The sequence below is a fragment of the Oncorhynchus kisutch genome, linkage group LG23 (genome assembly GCF_002021735.2).
Source record: "Oncorhynchus kisutch isolate 150728-3 linkage group LG23, Okis_V2, whole genome shotgun sequence".
Taxonomy (NCBI): domain Eukaryota; kingdom Metazoa; phylum Chordata; class Actinopteri; order Salmoniformes; family Salmonidae; genus Oncorhynchus; species Oncorhynchus kisutch.
Genome location: NC_034196.2, coordinates 9,134,776 through 9,149,989, shown reverse-complemented (window position 1 = coordinate 9,149,989; position 15,214 = coordinate 9,134,776). Strand labels below are relative to the sequence as shown.

Sequence of the window (15,214 nt, the reverse complement as noted above, 5' to 3'; positions counted from 1 at the left end):
AACACGTACATTTCGGCATATACCTATTTTTTTATTTCACGTTTATTTAACCAGGTAGGCAAGTTGAGAACAAGTTCTCATTTACAATTGCGACCTGGCAATATTGCCGACTATATTGCCACAACATGAGATTTACTTTGTTGTTATACCAAGAGTATTTTTTTCCGGCAAATAAGTTTTAGGCATAGTTTTCCGCAGTTGAGTTTGGGTCGCTTTGTTCTCCTGTGTGGATCACAGCGGGGAAACAGAGCGACTCTCTGCAGCTGCGGCCTCTACTCGCGCCTCTCCTCTCCACTCGGCGCAGGCGCGCTGGCTCTGTACTGAGCGTTTGCATTGTGTCTGAACTGCCGGTGAGCTTTAAAAACATTCTAGCCTTCCAACCGCGGCAATGTCGGGCAGGTCGGTCCGAGCGGAGACCCGGAGCAGGGCGAAAGATGACATCAAGCGGGTTATGGCCGCGATTGAGAAAGTACGGAAATGGTAAGAAAGAGGGAAAAAACACTCGTTGCCTAACATGAGGAAAAGCCTTGCTTGTTGGGGGTGGGGGTGAGGGGAGAGAACGAGCGAGAATGCAATTGAAAGACGGCAGATATTTTAAGGGAATTTAGGACAGATTCTCTACTCAGGTGCGCTAGGACGCACTCGTGGTGTGCGCGACTACGTATCTCTAATCGTCTACAAACCAGATCCCAATGATTTTAGAGAATTTTCCACCAAGGTTTAATGTGGGTTGAACCCAGAAGCCATTTCGTTGCAGTCACATGAAGCCATTCCTTTTTCCTGGCCGTTGTAGTAGCAGAGAGAGAGAAGAGAGTCGACTGTTTCAGAACGACGCAAATCATTCAAAAATATACTTCGGGACTATAGGCTACGACTGGTGCGCTCTAGAGTCAGAGTACTTTTTAGACCGTCTGGAGTTTTAAATTAAGCGCTTCGAGTCGCCCTTTTTGTCAAATAGAGTGCGCGTGAGGGCTGGGAGAGGGACTACTCATGTTTGACTGAACACGCAATGAGTCAGTGTCAGGGTTTTACAAATATAACACTTTCAAAGTTTAGCAATACCACTGGATTACCTTTTTATTTATTTAAAAATAATGTTAATTTAATTGCTTTCTTTCAAGGCACCATTTATTTTCAACAGTGGATTAGATTGAATCTTTCTGAATAAAAATTTAGATTCTGCGCTAGTGTCTCCATTATTAAGTAAATCTGCTAAACAATTGAAAGCTCACTGTTAAAAAGCGATAGGGACATATTGAAGGCTATTTGCAAATTACAATCATGAAACCTTCAAGATGGAAATAATTAAAACATTCTAATAGCCTACTAAAGTTTGTTTTCATATTCGTTTCAATTGTGTCTGTACCTGTTGAATCAAAATTATTTCGACTTTCAATTGTAATAGGCCCACATTCGTATCGTAATTAAAACATTCTAATAGCCTACTAAAGTTTGTTTTCATATTCGTTTCAATTGTGTCTGTACCTGTTGAATCAAAATTATTTCGACTTTCAATTGTAATAGGCCCACATTCGTATCGAACCACATACTGGTGCACAAATTAAATTACTGTTTTATTATTATTATGCAAAAAGGCCTCATATTTGTTTTAACTAGGAGGGATGGGAACCATCAGTTGCGACCTGTCATTCAAGACAGTTTTGAGCCCTACATTTTATAGCAAAAAATAAAAAGTCATAATTTTTGGCATTAATACTTGTCACATATAATTTTGCAAGCAATGTCATATATATATCTCTTTGAGTTAATAAAGCCGCATACAAACATGGTCTCTTTTTTTGTTTTCTTGATTAAGGCAGCTCCAAAATTCAAGTGTTTCAGCCTAGCTCAGTGCTTTCTGTGATGTTGGGGCAAGCCAGCAGAAAATATTGAGCATTACGCCGTGATTGGCTCAGTGTTCTGTCACTAATGGGGACACTACGTCACCGCCAAGTCTAAGGGTAGAGCTCTAAAATTCTAGCCCCTTGGGTGCAGCCATAGAGTTACATTAGAAGTGCCCAGCCAAGAAGGCTCAATGTCATTGGCCACAGATAAAATGATGTCAAATCACGTTATATCTACAGTAACTTTGATTGGACTGATCATGTCAACATCATACTTTCAAAATCTTAGCTAGCAGTCATCATCATGAATCAAGTCGACAATCTACTGGCAAATCATATTTAATCCTTGTCATATGAAGAGAAATAATGAAGAGAAATTACAGATAAAATGTATCGGTGCTCATCGGCCATTGGACATAAACATTACACAACAAGTTGGAATTCGCAAATTCAACAATGAGTGGTTTGGAAGGAATCAGTGGCTAACTGCAAGCATTGCAAATCAATCATTAGCCTGCTATTCAGTGGATTGGCTCTGTGGTCCCAAGTCTAAGATTAAGGGTCTCTTTTCCTAGTTTAAAATTATAAACATTCAACATTGCTGTCAAAGAAGCATGATTTGTGCTGCGCTCAAAACAACTGTTAACTCAGAACTGCAAAATCTGACTTTAGTGAGTTCAAGACAACTGGGAACTCGGAAAAAACTAGCTAAAACTAGTCAAATACATTTTAAACTTTCATCCAACTCGGAATTGTAAATCGGGAACTCGGGCCTCTTTCTAGAGCTACGACCTGAAGATCACTGATGTCATCATGATTCAACCTTTTTTTTTTCTTCGAGTTCCCAGTTCTCTTGAAAGCACCATAAATCCAGAGAATGCCAGACTTTGATGACAAAGTTTGATGAAAAATTTGCCCAGGAAGGACTGCCGTGCCACCTTCCTGTTCAAGTGAGCACAGCACAACAAGGTGAGTCCAAACATGTCTTGTACGCTGCTGCATAAATGATGTAATATGCCAGGGAGATATCTACACTGTAGCTAAGAAAGTAATACTTTGTCTCGGGCCTAACAACACCCATGCCAATATATCCAGCAAACACTGGCCTCTCGGGCATTATCACTTAAGTTAGCCTTTAGTGGCCCATGTGCCTCACCCTAATAATTTGTTCTATTTTCACCTCTTAATTTTGCCCACTGTTCTGACTTGGTGGTCCACATGTAGCCTATAACCTGTTTTTGAGAAATGTAATCATCAAATATTGTAAGAGCTTTCATTGTCTGCTTATACGCCCCCTTTATTTATCCTACGGTTCTTACTTGGTGTACAGGGAGAACACTGAGAAAAAAAAGAAAGACTCATGTTCTGAATTCTGTCGCTGTACATTTCAAAAGTGCTGAACAAATAGTTATGTTGACTACGTTCGTCCTAACTCACTCATTAATGTCTTAATCGAAATTACGGATTGCCTCTTATCCGCTTGTTTGTACATCTCAATTGTCAGTAGAAATCACATTTGTTTAAGCAAGTCAGCCATATCAGCTATGTTTTTTTTAAAGGCAGTAAATGAAGCAAAATCAACTGTTTTGCTGCCAGACAAGGCTCCGTTGATAGCCAGGTGTAGCAGTGGTATAGTGCAATTAATGTGCTGTTTACCCACCAAGATTTGCATGCTAAAATTACCACTGGGAACCGTTATTCTATTAATCAATCAATCAAATTGTATTTACTTTTATTACTATCGTCTGTGACTGTCTCCGTGTTCTTGTTTCTGCCTGACTTTTTTCTTTATGGTGTTTTGCGTGTACCACTGGTCCAGTTGATATCACTAAAGAAACATTGAATGTGAATTGAAGTGAACCATTCAATTAATTCTAAACCTGTGTGTGTCTATCAGGGAGAAGAAATGGGTGACCGTAGGAGACACATCCCTGAGGATCTTCAAGTGGGTTCCAGTGACTGAGCCCAAATCAGCAGATGATGTATGTAACCCCTCCTCCCTCCCTCCCACACAAACATACACACACACACACACACACACGTCAGCCGCATTGAAGTTCAGTAGATATGTCTTTTACAGGAATTCTCTAAGCACCTCTTCAAACTTCACAAACTCACATCACTGTGTTGTATGTAACCAGTATTTCTGCCCCCCCGTCTGTTGTCTTGCAGAAGAGTAAGAAGAAGAAGAAGGGGAAGGATGAGAAGTATGGGTCAGAATTGACCACACCTGAGAACAGCTCTTCTCCTGGGATGATGGACATGCATGGTGAGTAATGCTCAATTCAGAGTCCATAGCCGCCATACTCTGACGAACGGTCCATTATTACAGATTTATAAAATGGGTGGGTCTAATCCTGGATGCCGATTGGTTACAAAGGCATTCCAGCTGGTGTCTATTCCACAAGTTACCACCAGCTAAATCTATGATATTAAAATGCCTATTTACTCTGTTCCATCTCACTGCGCAAACCATTGTCTCATCAGCCCAGCCAAGCAATTTATAAACTTGATCTCCACTATGAAAATTCTCACATTTCTTTTAGACTAGCATTTGGTTTTCACCACGGAGATTTGTATGAATCTTGCTGTCTGTCTCTCCGACATTTAAAATACGATCTCTAGCTGTCCCATAGTAATGAATGTCGGGATGAGACAGGACAGTCAGTCTTATGAAGTGATTGTGTTAGCTGTGTTGTTGGCTAGCTCCTCTGAACAACAGTGTCCTGATGAGAGAGCACTATGCCAGGTGAAATCGCGTGTCATTAGCTCATTCTTATGGATGTATCCAAATAAATGTCACTAGAAAGCTTAAACAAAGGCAAATGCAGCTACTTTGCTGTTCAAGCTGCACTGTTTGATGTGACCGTGAGTTAGCCGTAGTTGGCTGGCTAGCTAGCAAGCAAGGTATAAAAATGTTGCCAGCCAGTATGGCAATGGAACATTTAGAACGTCCATAGATGCAGAACAACAAAAAGACTTAACAACTGGGTCGCGTCTCTGGCAACCGAACCAATAGAACAAACGACCAGCCGGCTTGGGTAGGAACCTTAGATTTGTGTCGGGACTATATCTCATGGAAGGATGAAATAGAGTGAATATATTCAGCAAATTAATGTTTTTATGAAAATATGTCAGTAACCCATTGTATTAAAGTGATAATGCCCAAGAAGCCGGTGTTTGGATGATATATTGGCACGGCTAGACAGCCGTTTCGGGCCTAACTACCCCCGTGCCAATATATCCTCCAAGCACCGGCTTCTTGGGCATTATCACTTAATTACAAACCTCATTTCATTGGCTGATATTTAGTCACGGCTGTATCTCACAATAAACCATGTGGCTCTGCAGCTTTGAACTCTGTGGGACACTTAACACCCGGTGTGTGGGTTGGTGTATATGTCTGTGGACCCAGAATGGAATTGAAAGTTAAACCAAATTAAAAGCCCATCTCTCTCTCCTTCTCTCTCTCAGACGACAACAGTAACCAGAGTTCCATCGCAGACTCCTCCCCCGTCAAACAGGAAACCAGCTGCAGCACTAGCCCCGCCCCTGAACCCTCTGCCGTATCAAACGGCGATAGCAGTGAGGCCAAGAGCGACCAGAGCCCTGGCAGCAAGAGGAGTGAGACTTGCGCACACACACCCACCACTACCAACCGTATCACGGACAATTGCCAACCCTGAAATCCCCTCCTATTGTGGCCCTTTCCTTAGACACTTCTAATACAACTGGATGGGTGAAGCTGATGGCAGGGTTTAGAAGAACAGTGTATATTCAATTCCTGTTTGGTTAGCTGGTTAGGCCTGAAGTCACAGGGCAGTACTCAGGGACTCATCACGCTGAGAGGGGGAGAGAGAAGGATGTAGAGAGAGAGAGTTCAGCTGTGACCAGACCCTCGGGGCTTCAACTGCCAACTCTCCATCTTCACACCTACGAACAAGGGACCTCTCTCAGCCTGGTGCAAAATAGAACTCTCGTTCTACCCCTCTCTCTTTCTCTCTACCCCTCTCTCTTTTGCTCTACCCCTCTCTCTTTTGCTCTACCCCTCTCTCTTTCTCTCTACTCCTTTCTCTCTACATGTAATGCTCCTCCCCAGTTATACCTTGGTTGCTGAACATTTGTAACTACTGCATATTACCAATAAGTGGCATCAATAGGTTTAGAATTCCTTTCCAGTATCCCATTAGACATTAGAATGTCTTGTAGCAGAATGTCTTGTAACTGATGGTCAAACGCAGTCACTCAACAGTACAGATCTGACGGGTTTACCAGGTGATTCATGTCGTGTGTTAATGTGTTTGTGGTGCAGCGAAGAGCAACCTGTCCACTGAGGGCTCAGAGAGAGGACAGGGGGACAAGAGAGACAGCAGACCGATGTCCTCAGGAGAAAGGGACACCTCAGGAGACAAGGACACCTCAGACAGCCGCGAAGCCACTCAGGTACTCTGTTCTACTATACTGTATATTCTACTCTTCCTCCATGAAGAAGACGAGTGGCCTGAGGACCTCCAGATTATTAATTACATTTTTATCCCGTCCACATTTCTAAATAAATAGATGAACCGATAACTTCATCAGCTGTAGTTGTTTGTATGTTTGTGGGCGGCAGGTAGCCTGTCTGTTAAGAGTGTTGGGCCAGCAACCGAAAGCTCGCTGGTTCGAGTCCCTGAGCCGACTAGGTGAAAATACTGTCGATGTGCCCTTAAGCAAGGCACTTAACCCTAATTGATCCTGTAAGTCGCTCTGGAAAAGAGCGTCTGCTAAATGACTAAAATGTTTTAAAAATTATGTCAGCAGAGACAAGCTGGTACAGCCTTGTTTTTGCTAAAACGCCCTTATCTGACTGTGTTTCTGGGCTGGCAGGAACAGGCGGAAGAGGCTCCTCCCAGTAAGAAGAGCATGCAGGAGTCTCCATCTCAGGACTACGAGGAGAAATAGACGTGCTGCATCCTTTCTTCTCTATCTCCTTCCTCACCTCCCTTTCTTCCTCCCCCCGTAGCCCCTAACACTCCTCCGAGCAGAGGGAGAAAGGACTTTGTCTCCCTCCACTAAGCCTTCTTCCTTCCCTCCTCCTCTTCTTCCACACTCACTCCCCCATTAATGCCACAAGTAGTTCTATGAACCAGCCTGTTATCCCCTCCATGGCCAGGGGTGGAGCTGTGAGCCCAGCTCTTCCCAGAAGAGAAACACTGACCTGCACCTGTGACACAAACCCACTGACAATATGGGACTTCACATTCTACGCTGGGACCACACGCTAACAGAGTAGGATGGAGATTCCCCTAGACAGTGATCTAAGGTTTAGTTTCTATGTCCCCCCCCCCCCCTGATGGTTAAAATTAGGATGCAAGGGAAGGTAAACTGATCCCAGATCTGTAGCTCTCATCTTCTAACCCAGGAGCCACGTCAAACCTCGCCCTAACTCACCTTCGGTTGTTCCGGTGTTTGTTTAGGACAGTTTCCAGGTTGTTTAGTTTAGGGGTTGTTGTTTAGCCCAGGAGGGTCAATGCGCTGTTAAGGTATAATGTCACAAAAACGGTACGCTATGGTTTTACTGCTGCTGTGCTGGGTGTGGATTTCTGTCAGTTTGTTATTTTGGCTTTTTTTTGCTTTTTTTCTAGAGGAAGAACAAGAGTGGTTCTGGTCACATTTATTTTTTCGCGAGGACATGCTTGTAGCATACGTAGGTTTTATCGAAGGGTGTGCTTTGATTATTGTGGTATAACATACTTGGTAGGTCAAACTGTTTTTAACTACTTTTTTATTGTACCATGTTTTTATTTTCCTTACGGTTTTAACATTGAGCTGACGCTAATGATTTTATTCAGCATTTACATTCAACTATAAACAGTTTCTGTTTCGCATTGGTTACTGTTAGAAAGACAACATGTACTGTACAAAACCGCATTCTGCAAATATCTCGAAAGAAGAATTGACTTTGAGGGAGTCAGCAGCTTCCCACGAGCATTGGGTGTCAGTCAGTTTCTCTTCCCAGCTTCTTTCCTGTCAAAAGGCATGACGACTACAAAAGAGTTGAGGAGTTAGACAGAAACAATGTGGGTGTCCGGGCTAAATTCCCACTTGGTCAACAGCAATGACCGTTTTTCTATGAGTCTTCATTGCCATCGCGGTGGTTTAAATGTACTACTACATGTATCACCTTTCATAACCTCCCCTCAGTGTCCAGTAATTGTCTTGTAATTCAAACTGTGGCTCAGATTCTCATTCAAGGTGCTCAGATCCTCATTCAAGGTGCTCTCTGTGGGTCGCAACCTAACTTCAGGATAGAGGAAGGAACGCATATTCTCACAAATCTGTCAACTCCACACACACAAAAAAAATTATAATCTGCCTCAAACCTATTTATGTATGTTTTTGTTCGGGTGACTTGATCAATCAAACAAATCAATTCCCCCCCCCCCCCCCCCGGAAATCAATGAGTTCAGATGGCAGATGATGTAGACATGGGTATCTCAAGAGCGTGAGCCTGTCTGACCGACTGTTTATCAGCGGATACACACATCCAAACATCAGTTCAATAGAGAGAAATGAAATTACATTTCAGTGGAGACAGAGGACGGCTTTAGCATATACCTCATTTACAGTCCAGCAGAGCTGGTACTAGTGATGCTATGTAATTGACATGAGAAGTATGTACAACATTCCGTTTTTTAGATATCTTTTATGTTTTAGCTTTCACTTGATTCTGATTGAACCGGTTAATGCTTCTAGTTTTTAGCTTTCACTTGATTCTGATTGAACCGGTTAATACTTCTAGTTTAACTCTTATAAACTGTGTGTATAAAGAGCTGAGAACATGTCAGATGCTTGTTTTCTTGGGACCATATTGTTTCAGTTTAGAATGATCTTGTACAGGTTGGTTTGGTTTGACTTATTTATTCCATCGCTAGTGCTCAGATTTGATCATGTCCAATGGTTTTGTTTTATTAATAAAAAGCCCCAAAATATTTATTTTACCCAGTGATTCCTGTTGCCCATTGATTTCAGACGCATTACCTCAAGTTCTAGGTTAAAGAACTCTTCGACATAGGTCATTTTCTTCTGTTTGAATTATATGTCAAAAGAACCAATTCTTCCTACTCATTTATCTTTCTAATGCATATGCTTTGTTGCACTCCAATGAGAAGCACATAAGACTTAGAGGGAAGGCAATCTGAGGTAGCAACTGGTTTTCAGTTGGCACTCAAACACTTCCCTACAGACTTCCCCTTCTCTTTTAGGGGCCTGTTTTTCAGTGAAACTATTTTCCTTCTGTTGTATTTGAGGGGAACTCATGAAAAATGGAGAGTGTTATTTCAGTACCCCTCGTCCTGTCAGGGTAATGTATCTGGGGATGAATTAATTATGAGCAGTTCTTGTACTTATTGGTCGGTGAGATGGAAACAGCCTGGTGTGGTTCGTAGGCGGGGGGGGGGGGGGGGGGGGGCATTTGTTTGTGGGGCTGAGCAGAGAGGAGTCTTGTCCAGAAACCATCTCTACTACCCATTGAACACACTGTGTAGATCTGAAAGGATGGCTTGGATCGGCGTAAGCAATATGGTTGTTTGTTCCAGCCCACAACTCTACTGATTTTTGGACTATGACTTACATCATCAGATAAGAGGAAATCAACATTCTACAGGTAGAGTATTTGTTTTTATTGTATTTTTTTTGGTACACAACATAGAAAACCAGTACCGCTTTACAGTAGGGTCCTCATCTGTAAAGGGTTTATAACAGTCTACCGATTGAACAAACCCTTTATAAAGCCTTTATAGACGATGCCTTAACGCTATTTGAAACAGAAAACAGTGCACTAAACAGTCACGTCACTTAGTAAACAGTCCACAATGTGCTTATAGAGTTAATAACATCATTACAACTGCGTTACGTTTGTTCCCTGGAGTCGGTCCAACGTGCAGAGCAGAAAAATAAAATACACGTAAAATATCCTTTTTGTTTCCATGGCACATTGTGCACATTTAGTTTTTCAGAAAACTTCTGATGGTTATTTACAAAGGCCGGTGTCATTGGTTAGTCACATAGATCTATCATACGTAGCTTTGTTACACCGGGCGATTCAATATGATCCAAACTGTGTGCTTCAGTACATAGCTCTAGTACACGTATATCTATTACAGGACAGGTCGTTTTTAAAAAGACAATACATAAAATACACAGGCAGCACATAAAAAGGTGACAGTAACTAAGTTGTTTTCTGTCTCGACATTTCTTATCAAATCAACAAGTTTGTTTTTTCATTTAACATGGCAGTTTCTAAGTGGGTCCTGGATTCTAAGAGGGAGTTTTAAAGTGAGTAGTGCAACAACAAGTTAAGTGGCTGGCGTTCGGTTGCCTTAGTTCGGATGAGCGCCCGCCACAAGCACCAGGTTGATGTTCAGTAGGCATTAAAACAACATGTGCGTTTTTTTGTGGAGAATTTCCCAAAATACCTCCTTAGTTCCAAAATGTCCTCTATCATTTTGTGCCTGCTGAACACAACCTGGTAGTACAGGTAGACTGTGTGTCCTGTGGTATTACCCTGTTCCCTTTGTGGAGGGGACATCCATAGGGTCACCCCCCCTCCCCCCTGTAACTATATTCCCCAGGTTGTTACTGTAAATGAGAACGTGTTTTCAGTCAACTCACCTGGTAAAATAAGGGTTAAATAAATAAATACACAGGTCAGGGTCTGGACACAGCACACTGACTTGGGAACGTGACATGTGAAAGACAGGAATGTGTTGGAGAAACATTCATCATTAATTGTGCTATTAGCAGTGAACCACTCTGGTGCATCCAGGCCCTTCACCTTCACGTACGTCTGCATCGTCAAATGCCTTCCCTCTTGCCCGGTTACATATAGGACGTTTATTTCCTGTGAGAACTGAAGTCAAAATCCAACCCATGCTGTATGCAAAAAAAAATAAAAGAATGAACTAATAACAGGAGATTATTCCTTTATGAACTATTAACAGGAGATTATTCCTTCATGAACTAATAACAGGAGATGATTCCTTTATGAACTAATAACAGAAGACTAATTCCTTTAGTTCCTAACATGGATATTACATGTCGGAGAGGGAGTTAGAGAGAGGGAGGGGGGAGAGTTAGAGAGGGAGGAGAGTTAGAGAGAGGGAGGGGGGAGAGTTAGAGAGAGGAAGGGGGAGAGTTGGGGAGAGTTAGAGGAGAGGGAGGGGGAGAGAGAGGGAGGGGGAGAGTTAGGGAGAGGAGGAGAGAGAGAGAGGGAGGGGGGAGAGTTAGAGAGAGGGAGGGGAGAGAGGGAGGGGGAGAGTTAGAGAGGGAGGGGAGAGAGGGAGGGGTGAGAGTTAGAGAGAGGGAGTGGGGGAGAGTTAGAGAGAGGGAGGGGGGAGAGTTAGAGGAGAGTTATAGGGAGGAGAATGAGCAAAGGAGAGTTGGTGAGGGAGGAGAGTTAGAGAGGAGAGGAGAGTTGGTGAGGGAGGAAAGTTGGTGAGGGAGGAGAGTTTGAGAGGAGAGCGAGGAAAGGAGAGTTGGTGAGGGAGGAGAGTTGGTGAGGGAGGAGAGTTTGAGAGGAGAGCGAGGAAAGGAGAGTTGGTGAGGGAGGAGAGTTTGAGAGGAGAGCGAGGAAAGGAGAGTTGGTGAGGGAGGAGAGTTTGAGAGGAGAGCGAGGAAAGGAGAGTTGGTGAGGGAGGAGAGTTTGAGAGGAGAGCGAGGAAAGGAGAGTTGGTGAGGGAGGAGAGTTTGAGAGGAGAGCGAGGAAAGGAGAGTTGGTGAGGGAGGAGAGTTTGAGAGGAGAGCGAGGAAAGGAGAGTTGGTGAGGGAGGAGAGTTTGAGAGGAGAGCGAGGAAAGGAGAGTTGGTGAGGGAGGAGAGTTAGAGGAGAGCGAGGAAAGGAGAGTTGGTGAGGGAGGAGAGTTTGAGAGGAGAGTGAGGAAAGGAGAGTTGGTGAGGGAGGAGAGAAACGTTTGTGAGAGGAAGTAGTATAAGTAATAGGAGAGTCTTAGGTAGCGGGGGATTTTGAGTTACCTAAGGGGTCTATGACAGTGAGTGACATACATAAATACAATATAAAAACCCAGAGGGAGTCTGGTCGGTGTTTGGCGGTCTGTGCAGGGCAGGGGTGGGATACTGTGGATGAGAGCGAGTCTAGAAGGTCTGATCATCTTGGCAGGACTCTGTGGAGTGACCAAAGGCCTCACAGATGTCGCAGTACGGCCGCTGGTCGGCTGGCTTGCCCTTGAAGGAAGAGTGGGGCACTGAGTCAGGGCTCTGGGCCTGGGTCGGACAGTCTTCGGTGTCATGGAGGTCGAAACAGTCACAGATATCACAGAACAGACGAGGAGGAGCCTTCTTGTCCTTCTTAGATCCACACTCTTCCAAACTAGAGAGGGAGAGACCGAGAGAGAGGAAGAGAGAGAGTGATTAGGGAAATGCAAAATATTGGGCCTGTTAACAAATGTAAGTGAGGGCTAAGTTTGAGGTTTGGGTTCAGAGGTTATGTGTTATAAGACTGACCCGTCAGTGCCGTCATTGCCATTGAACTCAGCCAGAACCATCTTCTTCAGCTTCACCTTCAACTCCTCGTTCTTCCTCTGCAGGTCCACAATCACACTGTTCAGGAAGTTAATCTGAAGGAGGAAAATATATGGAGGGAGAGAAGAGCGACCACAGTCAAGTTTATATGAGAAAGAGTGAGGTGGACTGTGAGACAATGGTGGAAGTGCAGATATCTATCTATGCAAATTATATACTGTATAAGTGACAAGCCAATGATGCAATTTGAATACTAATTGCGAATCATACCTGTCCCTCTGCAAACTCCTTCTCTTCTCTCAGCTGGTCCAGAACTGCATCACCTGAGGAAGGCATTCCACTGTCCCCTCCCTCGGAGGCCTGCTGTCCCATGAGCCTCTGCTCCAGGCTGGTGACACATCCCTGTAGTTGGGCCTTGTCTCTCTCCAGCGCCTCAACGGCAGACTGCAGCGTCTTGGCCATGACGTTCTCACCTCGCAGCACCACAATCTAGAGGGAGACAGAGAGACAGGTTTCAACGAATATAGAGATACAGCCATTGTATGGCAGCCCAGAGAAAAAGCATAGGACCCAGTGCAAGTTTTCTTGAATTTTTCATCAAAAGGCCCACAGTCTGCTAGAGTTGTGTGTGAATGTTTACCTCATTCCTCAGAGTCTCCAGCTCCTTGTCCTTATCTGTCTTCTGGAAGTTTCTCTCCTCCCCTGTCTCCTGGTTGGATAGAGTTTCCCTGGGGGGGGGGGACAGAGGAAGAGAACCGCTAAATACAGAACTCACAGACCCACACTGGGACTGGCAGGAGCAGTGCAGTACTGTGTGCGCACGCCTACATTTCTCTTTGGGTACAGTGAGAAACTTCTGCCTGATGAAGGTCTCTGACTGCAATTTTTTTAACTTTTGATTTACAATAAATAATCAAATACTTCACACAATAGTTGTGATACTCAAGGCGTTGGAACAAGGATCACTAAAGACTAGTGAAGCTAGCTCTTTCTCAATAACAACATTGGGAAGTTTAGGGCCAAAGTTTGAAAGAACATCACAAATCCAGATGTTGAAATCCAACTTGACAAGAAAAGGCATTAGCAGGATTCAGAACACAGTGAGTAACCTGTCTGTGGAACCCCAAGGTTGATGGCATTACCCTGCCTGGGTCTCATGATCCAATACATCCACATGGAACAAAAACCTTAATCACATGCTGACCACACAGCTCACGTCGCATGCATTGCAAAATAAATGTATACATACAGTGCCTTGCGAAAGTATTTGGTTTCCCGTGAACTTTGCGACCTTTTGCCACATTTCAGGCTTCAAACATAAAGATATAAAACTGTATTTTTTTGTGAAGAATCAACAACAAGTGGGACACAATCATGAAGTGGAACGACATTTATTGGATATTTAAAACTTTTTTAACAAATCAAAAACAGAAAAATTGGGCGTGCAAAATTATTCAGCCCCCTTAAGTTAATACTTTGTAGCGCCACCTTTTGCTGCGATTACAGCTGTAAGTCGCTTGGGGTATGTCTCTATCAGTTTTGCACATCGAGAGACTGAATTTTTTTCCCATTCCTCCTTGCAAAACAGCTCGAGCTCAGTGAGGTTGGATGGAGAGCATTTGTGAACAGCAGTTTTCAGTTCTTTCCACAGATTCTCGATTGGATTCAGGTCTGGACTTTGACTTGGCCATTCTAACACCTGGATATGTTTATTTTTGAACCATTCCATTGTAGATTTTGCTTTATGTTTTGGATCATTGTCTTGTTGGAAGACAAATCTCCGTCCCAGTCTCAGGTCTTTTTAAAATCAAATCCAAATCAAATCAAATTTATTTGTCACATACACATGGTTAGCAGATGTTAATGCGAGTGTAGCGAAATGCTTGTGCTTCTAGTTCCGACAATGCAGTAATAACGAACAAGTAATCTAACTAACAATTCCAAAAAAAACTACTGTCTTATACACAGTGTAAGGGGATAAAGAATATGTACATAAGGATATATGAATGAGTGATGGTACAGAGCAGCATAGGCAAGATACAGTAGATGATATCGAGTACAGTATATACATATGAGATGAGTATGTAAACCAAGTGGCATAGTTAAAGTGGCTAGTGATACATGTATTACATAAGGATGCAGTCGATGATATAGAGTACAGTATCTACGTATGCATATGAGATGAATAATGTAGGGTAAGTAACATTATATAAGGTAGCATTGTTTAAAGTGGCTAGTGATATATTTACATCATTTCCCATCAATTCCCATGATTAAAGTGGCTGGAGTAGAGTCAGTGTCATTGACAGTGTGTTGGCAGTAGCCACTCAATGTTAGTGGTGGCTGTTTAACAGTCTGATGGCCTTGAGATAGAAGCTGTTTTTCAGTCTCTCGGTCCCAGCTTTGATGCACCTGTACTGACCTCGCCTTCTGGATGACAGCGGGGTGAACAGGCAGTGGCTCGGGTGGTTGATGTCCTTGATGATCTTTATGGCCTTCCTGTAGCATCGGGTGGTGTAGGTGTCCTGGAGGGCAGGTAGTTTGCCCCTGGTGATGCGTTGTGCAGACCTCACTACCCTCTGGAGAGCCTTACGGTTGAGGGCGGTGCAGTTGCCATACCAGGCGGTGATACAGCCCGCCAGGATGCTCTCGATTGTGCATCTGTAGAAGTTTGTGAGTGCTTTTGGTGACACGCCAAATTTCTTCAGCCTCCTGAGGTTGAAGAGGCGCTGCTGCGCCTTCCTCACGATGCTGTCTGTGTGAGTGGACCAATTCAGTTTGTCTGTGATGTGTATGCCGAGGAACTTAAAACTTGCTACCCTCTCCACTACTGTTCCATCGATGTGGATGGGG

The 15,214-nt window shown here is 43.5% G+C and overlaps 2 protein-coding genes across 5 annotated transcripts in view; one reads left to right on the top strand and one right to left on the bottom strand.

Annotated features, from left to right (window-relative positions):
• The first annotated feature begins 233 nt into the window (after positions 1 to 233).
• LOC109877941 (B-cell CLL/lymphoma 7 protein family member A-like) lies at positions 234 to 8,824 on the top strand. 2 transcript variants are annotated; one of them, XM_020470178.2, is made up of 6 exons: positions 234 to 480; positions 3,742 to 3,826; positions 4,017 to 4,113; positions 5,319 to 5,468; positions 6,157 to 6,287; positions 6,717 to 8,824. In XM_020470178.2, exons 1-6 carry the CDS (start codon positions 389 to 391, stop codon positions 6,783 to 6,785), a joined length of 624 nt encoding a protein of 207 aa, XP_020325767.1. In that variant the 5' UTR covers positions 234 to 388; the 3' UTR covers positions 6,786 to 8,824. The 2 variants fall into 2 exon arrangements, with proteins under 2 accessions (XP_020325767.1, XP_020325766.1); XM_020470177.2 differs by having other exon boundaries at positions 6,711 to 8,824.
• A 666-nt stretch (positions 8,825 to 9,490) lies between these two features.
• Positions 9,491 to 15,214, bottom strand: part of clip1b (CAP-GLY domain containing linker protein 1b) — a 38,743-nt gene continuing 33,019 nt past the window's right edge. For all 3 annotated transcript variants that reach the window (XM_020470172.2, XM_020470174.2, XM_031802957.1), the window contains 4 exons: positions 13,002 to 13,089; positions 12,632 to 12,850; positions 12,344 to 12,456; positions 9,491 to 12,209 (listed from right to left, as the gene is read on the bottom strand). In XM_020470172.2, coding sequence (XP_020325761.1) covers positions 11,975 to 12,209; positions 12,344 to 12,456; positions 12,632 to 12,850; positions 13,002 to 13,089 — 655 coding nt within the window. In that variant the 3' untranslated portion in view covers positions 9,491 to 11,974. The remainder of the gene's footprint in view (positions 12,210 to 12,343; positions 12,457 to 12,631; positions 12,851 to 13,001; positions 13,090 to 15,214) is intronic.

Bases quoted from the DNA above. Each gene is read 5' to 3' on its own strand.
- LOC109877941 (XM_020470177.2), top strand. From the start codon at position 389: ATGTCGGGCAGGTCGGTCCGAGCGGAGACCCGGAGCAGGGCGAAAGAT. The intron at 5,469-6,156 runs GTGAGACTTGCG...TTTGTGGTGCAG, and splicing joins GAGCCCTGGCAGCAAGAGGA to CGAAGAGCAACCTGTCCACT. The intron at 6,288-6,710 runs GTACTCTGTTCT...CTGGGCTGGCAG, and splicing joins ACAGCCGCGAAGCCACTCAG to GAACAGGCGGAAGAGGCTCC.